The sequence below is a fragment of the Peromyscus leucopus genome, chromosome 1 (assembly GCF_004664715.2).
Source record: "Peromyscus leucopus breed LL Stock chromosome 1, UCI_PerLeu_2.1, whole genome shotgun sequence".
In the NCBI taxonomy this organism is placed as follows: Eukaryota; Metazoa; Chordata; class Mammalia; order Rodentia; family Cricetidae; genus Peromyscus; species Peromyscus leucopus.
Window position 1 is genome coordinate 122,950,758 of NC_051063.1, and position 15,462 is coordinate 122,966,219.

General features: G+C 46.3%; 1 protein-coding gene, 1 long non-coding RNA gene and 1 other non-coding gene across 7 annotated transcripts in view; 1 reads left to right on the forward strand and 2 right to left on the reverse strand.

Moving 5' to 3' along the window:
* The window catches only part of Fsd2 (fibronectin type III and SPRY domain containing 2), a 34,833-nt gene extending 29,472 nt beyond the window's left edge, over positions 1-5,361 (forward strand). For both annotated transcript variants that reach the window (XM_028873795.2, XM_028873794.2), the window contains exons 12-13: positions 2,526-2,702; positions 4,694-5,361. In XM_028873795.2, coding sequence (XP_028729628.1) covers positions 2,526-2,702; positions 4,694-4,946 — 430 coding nt within the window. In that variant the 3' untranslated portion in view covers positions 4,947-5,361. The remainder of the gene's footprint in view (positions 1-2,525; positions 2,703-4,693) is intronic.
* Positions 5,362-8,645: 3,284 nt separating this feature from the next.
* Positions 8,646-15,143, reverse strand: LOC119086415. 4 transcript variants are annotated; one of them, XR_005089695.1, is made up of 5 exons: positions 14,939-15,143; positions 14,001-14,070; positions 11,670-11,821; positions 10,789-10,924; positions 8,646-8,942 (listed from the first exon to the last, which is right to left on the reverse strand). It is a non-coding gene; the product is annotated as an uncharacterized LOC119086415 (long non-coding RNA). The 4 variants fall into 4 exon arrangements; XR_005089692.1 differs by having other exon boundaries at positions 10,798-10,924; positions 14,939-15,142; XR_005089698.1 differs by lacking the exon at positions 10,789-10,924 and having other exon boundaries at positions 14,939-15,140.
* On the reverse strand, positions 10,231-10,358 carry LOC114696246. The gene has a single exon (XR_003734972.1).
* Positions 15,144-15,462: the final 319 nt, after the last annotated feature.

Below are 15,462 nucleotides of genomic sequence, written 5' to 3' on the forward strand. Positions count from 1 at the left end.
GCAGGTGCTCCCAGTCAAGTCTCACTTAAATGGGTTTTCAACTTCTTTTGAGAAAGAATCTCCTGTGGCTGTGGAATGCCTCAGATGCCTTATCTTTGTCCCTGCTTCCCAAACTCTGGGAGGACAGGTGGTGAGCCAACATACCTGGCTCTGGAAGATGCTTTCTGACCATCCCTCTTTAGAGGGGCTGCTTTGGCCACCTAGCACTTTATCTTGAGATATGCGAGAGTTGAAGACCCATTGTCTTGGCTCTTTAGGGGTCCAGCTGAGTTAGAGAGCCCTATTTTAATTCACAATTCCAGTGTATCTGTTGCCCTGTGAATGGCTGTGCTGTGTGTAAGGATGGAGAGGAAGATACTGTCTATGCTGTCTGCTAGGTCTCTTCAAGCAGAGTCAGACATGCCTACAAAAGACAAGGCATCACTGGAGCCTGTCCGGTGTGCTTTCTATTGCTGCCACCATGGCCAAAAGCTGTCCCCATGGCCAAAGGAAGAAAAGGCTAATTCTAATCTTATACCCACCTCAGGTGTTCTCAGGAGCCATTCACCTTGTTTTTGAGATATGGTCTCTTACGGGGCTGGGGCTCAGCTAGTAGGCTAGACAAGCTGGTCCAGGAATATGTCACACCACCATACCAGCTGTGTGTGTGTGTGTGTGTGTGTGTGTGTGTGTGTGTGTGTGTGTGTGTTTCTAAGACAGGGTTTCTCTGTGTAGCCCTGGCTGTCCTGGAACTCACTTTGTAGACGAGACTGGCCTCGAACTCATAGAGACCCACCTGCCTCTGCCTCCCAACTGCTGTGACTTAAGGCAGGCACTGTCACTGCCCAGCTACCTTATGCATTTTTTAATTGTATTATTTTGTGTGTACAAATGTTTGCCTGCATGTATGTCTGAGCACACGTTCCTGATACACAGAGTCTGAAACAGGGTGTCAGATCCCTGGAACTGAGTTACAGACTTCTGGGCTGCCATAGGGGTGCTGGGAATCAAACCCAGCGGTTAAGTACACAAACATGGAGTCATCTCTGAAGCCCCCAGGTTTTTCAGTTGGGTCTGGGCCTTGAACTCAGGTCTTCATAGATACAAGGCGAGGACTGAGCTAGCTCCCCAGCCCCTGAACTGTTAGCCAAAAGGAAGATCTGAGAGGTGCATACCCCTCTCCGTTACACTTTAAACAGGGGCTCTGGCAGGTAAAAGGGGCAGGAACATGATGGTTTCCATTTGAGTCACTGAATTTGCAACAGGGAGAGATGTGGGCTGCCTTCCCAAAGCTTTGCTCGGGCAATCAAACAGGGCTTAAAGAGTGGAAGAAGATGTTTGATGTCAGTTGGACAAATCTTCCCAGCTGGAGGCTGCACTAGGTTTGGCTAGAACAGGAATCTTGACACAGATGAAACATAGATACTTTGGAGGTTCTGATGTGACCCCACTTGCAATGGAAACCTTCCCTCTGTTGAGTACTTCGTACACCAAAATGTCCCTCTGAGCTGTCGGTGATGGTTCCCAGTGGAGGCAGGGGGTCAGCTTTGATGACTGGTGAGGAATGTGCTATCTTGCTTTAAGGTCACTCTCTGAATCTCTTTCAAAAGCTTTATCATTCTCAGCCAGGAGGTGGTGGTGCACACCTTTAATCCCAGCACTCAGGAGGCAGAGGCAGGTGGATCTCTGAGTTCAAGGCCAGCCTGGGCTACAGACTGAGTTCCAGCAAAGGCTCCAAAGCTACACAGAGAAACCCTGTCTCGAAAAAAGAAAAAAAAAAAAAGAAAGTTTTATCGTTCTCATCCTTAGTGTGTGTGGTGTACATGTGTGAGTGCAGACAGACACACGCCATGGGAGGGGGTTGGAGGACATCACTGTGGGATTGACTCTTTCCTTCCACCTCCTGTGGGATCTGGGGGTGGATCTCAGGTTGTCAGGCTTGCACAGGCCCCGTCTACACCAGCCCAACCTCTGGAGTCTGTCACCCCGAGCATAAAGGTTACCTCAGAGATCCTTTATTCTGTACGCCAGTCATGAACTTCAAGCATATGGCGATACTTCAGCGCCTCCCACCTTACAGTGAATCTACCTTCATGACTAGAAATGCCGTAGCCATTTCTAAGAGGCAACAGAAACTGTTCTGTGGGTTTCGGTGTTAACCTCATCCATTGCCAGGTGGTGTAATATTCCAACCTTCAGCATTAGTGTGGCACCCTAAATGAAACATATTCCCACCTTTTTTGTTTGTTTGTTTGTTTGTTTGTTTGTTTGTTTGTTTTTTCCGAGACAGGGTTTCTCTGTGTAGCTTTGCGCCTTTCCTGGAACTCACTTGGTAGCCCAGGCAGGCCTCGAACTCACAGAGATCCGCCTGGCTCTGCCTCCCGAGTGCTGGGATTAAAGGCGTGCGCCACCACCGCCCGGCAACATGTTCCCACCTTTTGATGGAACCCAGGGCCTTGTGCATACTACACAAGCACCCTAACACCCCGCGCCCCCGCCCCCGCCCCCCTCCACTCCCACCCCATGCTTTTGTTTTCTAAAACCAGGTGTGTTGCTGTCATTGGAAACCTGATTCCAGTCCGAGGACGCCATTACTGGGAGGTGGAGGTAGAGGAGCGTTTGGACTACACCGTCGGTGTGGCCTGTGAAGACGTCCCGAAACAGGAAGACCTGGGAGCAAACTGCTTGTCCTGGTGCATGAGGCACACATTTGCCTCCACAAGGTAAAGCCAGTCTGCACACCCAAAGTGAAGGTTTAAAAGACGCAAGTAAGAGGTTTCCTGACAGTAATCAAGGTGCACGTGTTTGCTTAGAAAAGTCACAGGTGTTCCAAGAGTTGTTACCACCCACTTCTGAAAGAGAAAGAGCAGCTAAAGCTCATGCTGTGCTCTTCAGGTACCAACAGTGTCCTATACAGTTGTTTTTTTGTTTTGTTTTTTTATTTTGTTTTGTTTTTCCTGTTGAGTCAAAGTCTCACTGTGTAGTCCTAACTAGCCTGGAACCTACTCTGTAGACCAGGCTGGCCTTGAACTCAGAGATCCACTTGTTTCTGCCTCCCAAGGGTGGAATTAAAGGCATGCTCCACCATGCCTGGCCTGTACTATGCTGTATTTCTACAGTGTGATCAAAGGCCACCCTTACAGCGGCTGGATATTCCATCCAGTACGGATGATCAGAGCTTTGCTTCCAACCCAGGCAGTTTGGCTCCACAAGTGCAGTTCTTAACCACTGGCTGTTTCTTCATTTATGCTCAGCTCCTGTATTCCTAGTGTACAGCTGCTGTAGAAGCCTAATTCCATCTTAGGTCAGTGTGGCTAATAGATCCACTGTGTAGAATAGCTCTGCATGGAATGGTTCCATGTGGATGGAGGAAAAAAATCCCAGAGTCCTGGCCAATGCACCAAATGTTTGGACTTATAAGGCCATGGCAACCACCTTCCTTTACTTGAAAACTTCCAAAACAAAGCACACATGCATGCCCCCCAAGTCCCAACTACTTTCTAAGCGCCTCTTATAAGATGCAGCCTCTGGCCAGACAGTGGTGGTGCTATGCCTTTAATCCTAGCACTCAGGAGGCAGAGGTAGGTGGATCTCTGAGTTCGAGGCCAGCCTGGTCTACAGAGTGAGTTCCTGGACAGCCAGGAACCCAAAGAGGCGGGAGATGCAGCCTCTGACACTTTTTGGCTTGATGAAGTCTGGCCATGACCAGTGTATCATGGTCTTGGAATGTCATTGGTCATGTCCAAGCATAGAGAGAACAGAGCTTTCCCTGGAGAGATTTGGCTTAGACTGGACTCTGCTAACCCTCAGAACCACTTTGGGGATGAAAGAATCGCTCTGCATACACTTAACCTGAACCAAGAATAAAGCTCAAAGGCTTCTTTAGTTTGGAAAGAACAAGGGTTAGAGCCAGAGAGAGAAGATAAAGGAAGCATGGGAGTTGGGGGGCGGGCAGGGAGAAGGGGGCCAAGTGGAGGATGGGAACAAGGCCTCCACTAGACCCATAGTTTTGGTTCATGCTCTTGAGTCCCTTGGTAGAGAGAAGGAAGGGACTCATTTGCTCTCTAGTAGCTGCTTAGTTTAAAGGAGTGTGAAGGGAACAGAGATGGAGACCAGCTGGCTCGCTGCCACGAGTGTGGATCTAGGGAGTCCGAACCGACGTTCTGGACAACACGGTTCTTCAGATGTCTATGTCCTGCGGCTCGTTTTGATTTGGGCCACTTTCCAAAGCACACAGGTTATATAATAAAAGGGTACAGGTAGTGCTCAGCCCTCACCTGTGACCGCCAGGTGCCCACAGCATCCTGCTCAGTTGCAAGTTTAAGAAGTGGGTGTCATGGAGTCCTGGCTCAGTTCATAGAGAGAGCCTGTTTCTCATGAGGGCCCACAGAGCTCCCCGTTTCAAATGTCTTTACTCCAAATGAGTCACACACTGGCTTCAAAGTTCTTCTTTCTGTACAATTCTGATGCAGTGGAAGTCCATGGTTCTGTAGAAAAGCTTTTTTTAGGTGCAGAATTCGTTCAAGAAAATCTGAAACAGCTTTGGGGCGAACGTTAGAGAAAGCAGTTTGGAAATGTCATGTTACTTGGTAGTCGGGGATTACAAGAAAGGGGCGAAATCACAGCAGGAGTATAACTCAAGTCAGTACTAAACACTCTGCAAACAGCTCACTGCAGTTTCCAAAGCTCTGCTGTATCGACATTGCACTTTCAGGCACCGGTATGAATTTCTGCACAACAGGACAACTCCCGACATAAGAATCACAGTTGCTCCGAAGAAGATCGGCATCCTGCTAGACTATGAAAACTCCAAGCTGTCCTTTTTCAACGTGGACATTGCTCAGCACCTATACACATTCAGCTGTCAGCTGCACCAATTCGTGCATCCCTGTTTTTCTTTGGAGAAGGCTGGACGCCTAAAGATCTGCAATGGCATCTCAATGCCAAAGCATGTCGCTTTTTTTTAGGCCTTCTGATGGTGTTTCAGGTCTTCCTGTCCTCTCCCTGGGTCACCCTGACCTTGCTGGCTGACCTCGGTATTCATGTTTCCTGAGGCCAGCACAAGCTCAAGTTCACGGTAGTGTCTGGTAGATGGTGTACTGAGCCCATTTCCTCTGATGTGAACTCATCCAGTGTACGGCTCCCTGTGTGGTGCCGGGGAGCCATTACCAGACCAGGCTGTCGGATGAGGGGTCAGACTCTGAACTCAAAGAGCTCTTGTGGGGTCAAACCACACTTGTCTGTTTGTGGATATGGAAAGTGTTTTGAGTCTCCTAGCCTATAGATCTAGGGATAGGGTCAGGAGGTCACGATGGCTTCAGCAGCCCCTGCACATTGTGACATTACACTATTTACTAAGAACAGACCCAAGAAGGCAAAAAACTCTGCAGAAATACCATTTTGTATTTTTCCTTGTACCAGGAAGTCAGGTACTCGTCTCAAGACCATTGTGGTAGACTGAGTAAGAACGGCCCCCACAGGCTCATCTATCTGAATGCTTACTCATCAGAAGTGGCACTATTTGAGAAGGATTAGGATGATTAGGAAGTGTGGCCTTGTTGGTAACGTGTGTCACTGGGGGGTAGGCCTTGAGGTTTCACAAGCCACGCCAGGCCCAGTCTGCCTGCCTGTGGATGAGGATGTACCTCTCAGCTACTGCTCCAGTGCCGTGAGTGCTACCATGCTTCCTGCCGTGATGATAATGGACTAAGCCTCTGAAACTGTAAGCGAGCCCCCATTACCTTTTCTAAGACGCCTTGGTCATGGCGTCTCTTCACAGCAACAGAATAGCGACTGAGATAGAAGTTGGTACCAGCGACTGGAGTCCTACCATGACAGGCCTGACGATGCTGTTTGTTGGAGGAATATGGAAGAATTTGGGACTTTGAACTAAAAAAACGGTCTGACATTTAAGTGGGGCTTAATGGGAGCATGGAAGACAGTGCTGAGGGTGATTTGAACTGTGGGGGCCCAGATCAAGAAGTTTGAGGGGGGATGAGTATTAGTAAGTGGCCTGCAGACCACTCTTACACCGTTTTGGCAAAGACTGTGGCTGCTTTTTGTCTTTGCCCTAGAATTCTACCTGAAGCTAAATTGAAGTTCTGGATTAGGATTTAGCAGAGATTTCAAGACAGCCTGGCATTGAGCCTGTCATGTGGCTATTAATGATTGCTCTCATGCAGATTTATAATGAAAAGGAGTAAGAGCAAGGCAAAATAAAAAATGCAGTTTGAGGAGAAAAGGAGCACTGGGAAAGGTTTGTTATAGAGCCACGCCCTGTCTTCAAGGAGACAAACGGTTTAGAGAAGAGCCTGATGCTAGTTGAATAGAGTGGGACCTCAGGGCAAGAGTACACCTAGCTAAGCTTCCAACTTGTGAAAGGATTAAAGGAAAGCTTCAACAGTGAAGGAAGTCATCCACAACAGGAAGCTGATGCAAATGTAACTGAGTGAGGGGGCCATGTTCCAGCCCCATCAAGCAGTAGAACTTGGCAGCTTCGGCCATGTAGTTTAGCTTTTATGGTTTTTGTTGTTGTTTTTCGAGACAGGGTTTCTCTGTGTAGCTTTGGTGCCTTCCTGGTACTCACTCTGTAGACCAGGCTGGCCTCGAATTCACAGAGATCTGCCTGCCTCTGCCTCCCAAGTGCTGGGATTAAAGGCGTGCGCCACCACCATCCGGCTGTGATTTGGCTTTTGAGTCAAGAATACAAGGGCTTGTGGAATCTTCCTCCACAGCTAAGGATATCCACTGAAGGCAGATGTGTCCCCCTGCATGGAGGCCCAGAGAGTGTGAAGCTGCAAAGGTTGATTACCTTGGAAACCAAAACATGTTGGGGATGCCAGAGTTGTGGGATACCTGCCAAGGAAAGCTGCTAACAGGGAGTGGAACCAGCCTGAGAGAGAGAGAGAGAGAGAAGTGTGCTGCAGTCAACATGACTGAAATGATTCTGAAGCGTGCTTTGATATAGACATGGAGATACAGAATTTAGTTAGCTCTGCTGGGCTTAGGTCTCACTTTGGTCCAGTATTTCCTCACTACACTCCCCTTCCTTCCTTTGAAAAGGTAATGTATATTCTGTGCCACTGTATGTTGGAAGGAAGTATGTGATCTGCATTTTGATTTTGATTTTACAGGGGTTACAGTTAGGAGATTGTCTTGGGTCTCAGAAGAACTCTGAACTTGTAAACAGTGTTGGGCCAGCAGTAGAGGAGTGGCTAAGGCAGCCACCCAGCCCATGTTTCCTAACAAGCTGGCAGCAGCGTGGCAAGTCCCTCCCCGTGTACTGTTCTCTAACACCCGGTCTTCTCCTTCACGGTGGTCCTCTATGATGCCGAAGGGCAGGACTGTGTGTGCCTTGTTTACAAGTCGACCCTGGGGGCTAACACGGCGACAGGTGCACACCCATACATGCTGTGTAAACAAGGGCCGTCTTCCTCCAACCACTGCTCCTCAGCTTTATGCTGCTCTTGGTGGGAATGATGGCAGGGCTCTTTCAAAACTATAGCAAAGCACCTATAGTGGGAGGAAGGAAACCTGAAGGCAGCGTGAAGGAACAGAAGGCACCTGTGGCTCAGGGGAGCATTACTTACTTACTCTTACACACACACACACACACACACACACACACACACACACACACACGATCTACTTGTGAATGGGGCGCTTTCCTTATGTGATAAGGAAAGGGCCAGAGATAGATAGAGATATGAGAAAGAACATTAGTGATGATTCATTCTAGATATTGTCACAAAATGTAAGCAGCCAGATTTGAAACCAAGAACTGGGTCTGATTGCTACTTTGTACCTACTTTACCTAAAACCGTATAGACCTCTGTTTCCCTTCAAACAAGGAAAAGTATTTGTCTCAGGGATGTGAGGCATCATAACAAACCTAAGTACCAAGAAACAAATGACATGTGGTATATTTATGATGTTTCAAAGTAATCATCAGCCCACCAAAGTCAAAGCTGGGTCCTAGTGAGAAGAACACACTCTAGCCAGCAGCTCTCAGGTGCCATTTAGTGACCACGGTACCTGGCTCCATCAGCTGCATTCCTGGCTCCCCTGTTCACATTTCCAATATCCTGTGCATGTCATTGTCAAAGCTCAGGACTCCAGCTGCAGAGCAAGAAATCCACTTGTAAAACAGCAGGAGACTGTTGAGTCCCATGTCCCACGATACCACCCAACACAGCAAAGTCCTACTCTGACTACCCAAGCTTTGTTGACGGAAACACCCTTCTCTTTGGAACTTTATTTTCTAGACTGTCAAATTCTGACACAATAACTCTCATCTCCTTCCAGACTATACTTGGGTGAGCAGCAGTTCAGACTACTGATTATCACCTGAGAGTTTAACAGCTTCTCTCTGTGTGTCTGTCTGTCTGTCTGTCTGTCTGTCTCTTCCTCTCTGCCCTGTCCCCCACTCCCACACACACACCTGCCCTGCCAAGTTGGGCCTCTAACCTTGCACAGAACTGGCTGAAACTGTTAATGAAATATGCATGTGTATATAGTGAAAGGTATTCTCAGCTACTGAAATAGAAACCACCAAATGGGAAAAATGGATCACAGACATGGCCAGTTTGATTTCAGAGTTCTAGTAGGAATTCCTGGAATGTAACACACAGAACACAAACATGGGTAAATGGCAAAAACATGACACCTGTTAAGATTTTAATACTTTTTTTAATTTAACAAGATATCTAGATCTTTGGCATTTACAATTTACCTAAACTAGGGGTTGACCAACTTTAAGAATCACAGTTACTAACCATAAGGAACCTTTGTTTAAGCATGTTATCTTCTTCAAGAAGAAAAGATAAATCTAAAAGGGGAAACCTGCTGGATTTTGTGATATATTCCATGTCCTTACAATCCCATGCAGAAGCTGATGAAACTAAATTTCAACCAGGGGCAGTGTTTACCTCACGGTCATGCTCAGCTGCAACCTGCTGATAAACCTGTTTAAAAAAAAAACAAAAACAGAATAACATTAAAAAAAAAAATTTTGTGTGTGTATGAGTGTATGTTTGAGACAGGGTCTCACTATGTAACCCTGGGGGGCATCCTGGAACTTGCTATTTAGACCAGGCTGGCTTTGAACTCCTGCCACCACACCCAGGATAGAAAAGTATTTTAAAAAGATTGACCACTATAACCACGATCCCTGATACTGGGCAGTTAAACCAAACTACACTAACATCTGCTCTTCTCCCAGCGGCCCCTGGCTCACTGTGTAACTCCTGTGATGACTGGGTCACCACAAGTGCTGGCCCCCCACCCTACCAAAGGAGAAAGAACCCATAAAGCCTTCACTGGGCATGGCGGGAACTAGCGAGCATTTAGTAGCCAGACTATCCAGAATGTAACATCTTTACAGATAGAATGAACAAGTAGTTAGGGAGCTGGGATATAAAACAGTACTGACTTCTGGTCAAATTAGAGTTTTTATTTACAGAATTTTTTTTTTTGTTTTTGTTGTGGTTGGTGGTGACGATTTGTTTTTGGTTGTTTGAGACAGTGTCTCACTAAGTAGCCCAGGCTGACCTTACATGTGTGGCAATCCTCCTGATTCAGCTTCCCAAATGCTGGGATCACAAGCACGAGCCACCGTAAATGGCAAAAACTGTTATGTTTGTTTGGCTCCCAGGACTGGAGAGATGGCTCAGCAGGTAAGGTACCTGTTGCCAAACCTGATGACCTGAGTTCAATCCCCAGAACCCATGTGATGGAAGGAAGGGAAGACCCTGCAAGTTGTCCTTTGAACTTTATATGTTTATCATGGCACATAAACCTCCTCTGCACTCCCCACAGCCCCCATATACACACACAGTAAAAATAATGGGCTCCCTGCTGGTTCAAATGATGATAATCACTTGGACGCATGCAGTAAAATATTTCTGAAGCATGTACTTGGCTATCAGTGCAAAACAGAACAAGTTTATCAGCCGCTGGGCATTCTCAACGTCCCAGCCTCAAATCTGGTAACATCACCACCCTACATGACTCGCTCACCAGAAGCTGTACACAGCACAGTTTACTCTGCTGTGGCATTCTGTAAACGATACGATTCTCAAAACCTGCACTATGGGAAACGTCTTCTCAGCTTTCTAAAAGCCCTGTCTGACCTCCAGGCTCCTTCCTATCACTAGTAGAGTGAGACTGTGCCTACTCTGGCTTCCCCCACCGTTCTCATCTGTCCGTTCACTCCAACTATCTTCTGTGGTAAGACAGCAGAAAGTAGGTAATGGCTGTTGGTAGATGAGTAGGTCTTGAATTTATTTTGCAAACAAGACCTGTTCTATCTACCTTTTCATTTAGGAGGCTAAAGGCAGAGTCAGCTTGACTTCAAGGACTCTTGTTTTCTTAGTCTCCAGAAGAATATGACTAAATCCATGACTAAATCCACCATTTAAAGCATTATTATTCTTTAGCTAGGCATGCCTGTAATCCCAGAACTTGGAAGGTAGAGGCAAGAGGATCAGGAGTTCAAGGGCATCATCAACTACATAGCAAGTCTGAGCCAGCCTGGGCTACATGAGACCCTGTCTGAAGAAACTAAACTAAAAGGTAGGCACGGTAGCTCACCCCTGTAATCTCAGCACTAAGGAAGCTGAAGCAGGGGGACTGCCCCAAGTCTAAGGCTAGTCTAGACTACAAACCTGTTCTCAAACCACCGTTCTTAAAATGCCTAGACAGTGAAGAAAAGAGAATTCAGAACTTTAGGCTTTAAGAGATCTCAACATTGCAGACACGGGTCCCTTACTGCCAATGGTTGACAGAGTTAAATGCAAGGCGACAGTTTACCCTTAGCACCTGTCATTAGCAAGGAGGGTACCGATGACCTGGCACCACTGCCACTCCAAAGAGCTGTGGCTGCATGGTTCTTGTCAAGTTCACTGTGTCCCATCACGTCACTGTTTGTTTTCTGCTGACACCAATCCTGGAAATAAAGGAGCTCAACTCACAGGTGGACTGACTTTTCTTCCTAGTCTCAGACTCTGCCGGAATCCGGTTTCTCTGATGTTTTCAATCACTCAAATTTGGTAGAATTAAACCACCATTTACTTGAGTTTTTTAAATTAAACAGGTTACAGCTGATTCAAATGACATGCAGTTACTAAGCCAAATACTTCCGTAGTATGAACTAGGACCCAAATCTACCCTTCCCCTGATTCCTGAGCCTACATTTGAATCTTTTACCCAAAGGGAACTTAAGCAATTTAAACAGACTGGTTTGGAGACAGGATGTAATGCACCCACTAGGAAAGCACCCAGCCAACAAAACTTGAGTTTCTCAGTTGTCTCCTTTAACAAAACAGGAGCATACTTCTTAGAAATGGACTGACTGGACGTGGACATTACTTTCCATAGGCCTGCCCCTCAATCTGTCGTCTACTCTATTTCCTTCCACATCCCAAACACTAATCTGAAGGGGGAAGTAGCAAGAGAGAAGGAAGAAACAAGAAGCAACATCCGGAAGTACAGACAGCATGCTGGAAAAAGTTAAGATACTCAATACTGTCCTTTTATCATTTATACTTTATAAACCATCAACTGATTCCTAGATACCTAGAGTGGATCTCCTCCTCTCTGTTCTCCTAATGCCTGTGTGGCTCAGAATCACCTCTGGGAAGCACTGCCTAATTCCCACCTCTCTCAAGCTGAGTTACATGCCACACACTCACCATTGACATAATACTCAAGTGGTGATATTACAACCACTGGCCTGTGTCTGCTCCCCTTGAATTATGCATATCAAAGGCAAGGTTGTGGCTGCATAATCTCTGAATACTCATAGCATGGAAACAACTGCTCCCTGCTTTCAGCAAACTCATACCTGAAAAGAAACACAAGATATCAAATTAGCTTACAAATCAAAGGAAAAGCTTTTTCATTAAAAATCAAAGCACTGTCAAATGTATGCTCTTGGGGGCTGTGGGATGAGGTTAAAAACATGGACAGTACTTCTCTTCTGTCCAAATACACCTAGGGGCCTGACAGTCCCATTAGTAACTGTGGTGACTCCTAATCTGTGCCAAACAAGTGCAGAAGAACCAAGGGTGGTGTTGAGTGTGATATAGAATGATCCCCCCATTACTACAAGAAAACTCTGACACTCACATTTAATACTTGGTATTGTTTTGACTATTCTTAAATGGCCCAAAGATCTATGATATGCTATTTTAAGTACTCTGAATCATAAATTTGGTTCATAATCCTGGAGACTAGTGTGTCCAAGTTGCCCCTGACCTACTAACTTTAACTATCTACCTGACACTTTGAGCATGGCACAACAATATGGCTATCTGCTAGTTTACTGAAGAGAGTACAAAGTCCTTGTGCTCATAGATAAACACTAGGGAAATGAGGAATGTTAAATGTGAAGGATTGTCTCTTCAAAGGAAAAGATATACAACCTGTTTTCTGCCCAGAAGGCTGAATATGGTTAATAGCCTGGTGACCTCTGTGCTATTTGTATGGCCAGGGCTTCCCCAGACTCTTACTAACTGGACCAGAGTTGGCTAATAGCCTAAGTGACCTCTGTGCTATCTGTATGGCCAGGGCTTCCACAAACTCTTACTAACTGGACCAGAGATGGCTAGGTGACCTCTGTGATATCTGCAGGGCCAGGCCACACCTGCCCCGCAACCCTTACAAACAGGACTGGAGGTGGCTAACAGCCTAGTGACCTTTGCACTATTTATATGACTGAAACCACACCAGATCCTTCCCAAGGCCCTTTAACACATGTAGTCTAGCTATAGAATTTATCTCTATAGAAGAGGTGACATGTACTTTGAAAAGAGTTTCAATGTAATTATACCTTATTGTGCACACGGGATTGTGTTACACAAGGAAACTTTTTTTTCAAAATTGTACTATCTTAAATATGCCTAAAATAAACCACTTTAGGGTCAGACTCTAGAAGTTTGAGCCAACTCCAGCTACTGAATCATGCTGAACCAAACTTCCTTCTTGCCTCACATGGATGGACACTGCTGGCTGTGGTGTTTGCAGAGGCCACCCTCACAGTTTATAACCTAAGGTTTTCATAGAGGAAATTATACCCTGTAAAGGTAATGGCAAACTTGTAAAGACCACAGCTATTTACTGGATTCCTTCTTCATTATGAAGTGTCTTTAAAAATCATCTTATAGACCCCCTCACAAAGTGACAGAAAGCAACAATTAAAGAAACTCAGTACTTAGCAACAGTCCTTTTCTCTAAACAACTTTGCTCAGATTTAAATATTCTGAGAGAAGAAATCAAACAGAAGCACTCATCATTTCATCATTACTGAAATCTCATCCTTTTTTTTTTTTTAAATTATTTTATGTGCATTGGTGTGAAGGTGTCAGATTCCCTGGACCTGGAGTTTCGGACAGGTGTGAGCTGCCATGTGGGTGCTGGGAATTGAACCCGGGTCCTCAGGAAGAACAGCCAGTGCTCTTAACCACTGAACCATCTCTCCAGCTCCTCATTCTTTTCTAACAAGGCAGTGGATGGTCAGAATTTTCATTGTGGGATCCTGAAGTCCATTATTTTAGGCCAGAAATGTATTTTCCCAGCTCTTCAAAGTACCCTAAGCCAATTTCTCAAAAATAACATTTAACTGATTAAAAGATTTCTACATAAGAGTTTATGGGTTCTCCCCTCCTCCCACCTTATATGCTGGGGATCAAACCCAGGGTCTTGCTCACACAAGTTACCCACCTTGCCAGAGCTACATTCCCCAGCCCAATGTAAGAAATTTTAAACAACACTTCCCTACTTACATAACCATCACAGTCAATAACAGGCATGTTTTTGTATACTTACTTACCAATTAAACATTCATGAGCATGCTAAAGAGAGACGGGAGGTGGAAACAGAATGGAACACAGCTGGTCACCAGCAGAAGGTAAGACGCAGCTAACTGGCCAACAGAAGGAGCAGAAATGGAAACGACCTGTCGCTGGTCCACATCCCAATCAAATGAACTGGTAAGTTTCTAGAAATAGGTCTGAGTCATTTACCTAAGACAATAACAGCAGTGAAGGCTGGGGCTTCGGCTTGCACACATGTTTGAGGCCCTGGTATCAATTCCTAGCAGGAATGACAGGCAACAGGATTTTTAAAGAAAATACAAAATGTAAGCCCATTTGTATCCTTGTGTCTAGAATTATACAGCTTCTACTACTGTGCATATTACTGCATTTCAGGTGCTACTTCTGCCCATGTCACAATTCAACATAACCATTTGCCTATACAACAAAACGTCATTGTGAGCAATATTACATGGGTGCTAGGAACCAAATCCCGATCCTCTGTAAGAGCCACAAATGCTCTTACCTACTGAGCCATTAAACGGGTATCTAAATGCCCCTCACCACCCTCTTCACTTCCTTCAAGTCTCCAACCTCCTACCATCTGAAAGCAATTTAAAAGCAATTTGCATAGACTACAGTGTAAAAGAATTCTGAGTTGGAAATGAGATTTTAGTCATGACTCCATTCTTAACAAACGGTGCGACTTCCCACCGGTCTCCTTGCTGCTCTTCAGTTGAAGCTGAAATAAGATGTATTATCAAGATGTCTTCGTTCCACTTCTAATACCAAATGACGTTGCTCACACAGTCAAGAAGCTTAAAAATCACCAACTCCGTGAGTTGCGCGTGCGTGCAAGCGCGCTTAAAATGACTGCTACAGGTGATTCCTCAAACAAGAGTCGTCGACTCGGAATGCCTGGATCTGCAGAGCCGATACTCATCAGCTCTGTGAATACGTAAGTGTGTGTGCATGTATGTACTTACTACGCATGTGTGGGTGCTTAATTAAACTTTAGTCTGTGTGAGTGCGTGTGTCTTCTTGCACAACTACCCACCACCGCAGCTCCGTGGGCTTTCAATCCTCTTTATTAAAAAGATGGAGAAAATAAAGCACAGAGAAGCAGGATCGACGCCTGGGTAGCTTACCCATCTCTTCTACTCCCATTCCTCTGACGCCTGCCACGCCAGCCAGCCTACCGGGACAGCATCGCTACCGCCGCCGCCGCCGCCACAGGAGGCCAGATAATGGCCAAACTTGACGCGACAAGAGGGGCCAGCATCAGGTGTCTGGCTGCTGGTCTCAACTTCTCGCTCCTTCCGGTGGAAAATTAGTCCCCTTCCGGTCTCGGGCGTGGGGAGGAAGTCCCGCCTCACGCAGCAGCGCGGCACCAATCACTGGCTTGCTTGGCGACAGGGCCGCGGAGACTCAGGGACAGGGTTTTGGTTCCTGGGTGGGTGTGGAGGGATGCGTCGCGGCTTGAGTGTGCTGCTTTCAGCTTCCCCCGCAGGAGCCATCCCGGGAACTGCAGCCTGCCGCCCCGCCCCGGCGACGCTCCTTGCGGCCTTGCGCCACCCAGCCCTGGCTGTTAAGCTTCTTAGTGTTGCTCAGTCTTGCCACCCTGCTTATAGAGCTCTGCACCTCCGTGGGGTCTTTACTCGGTAGCCTTCTT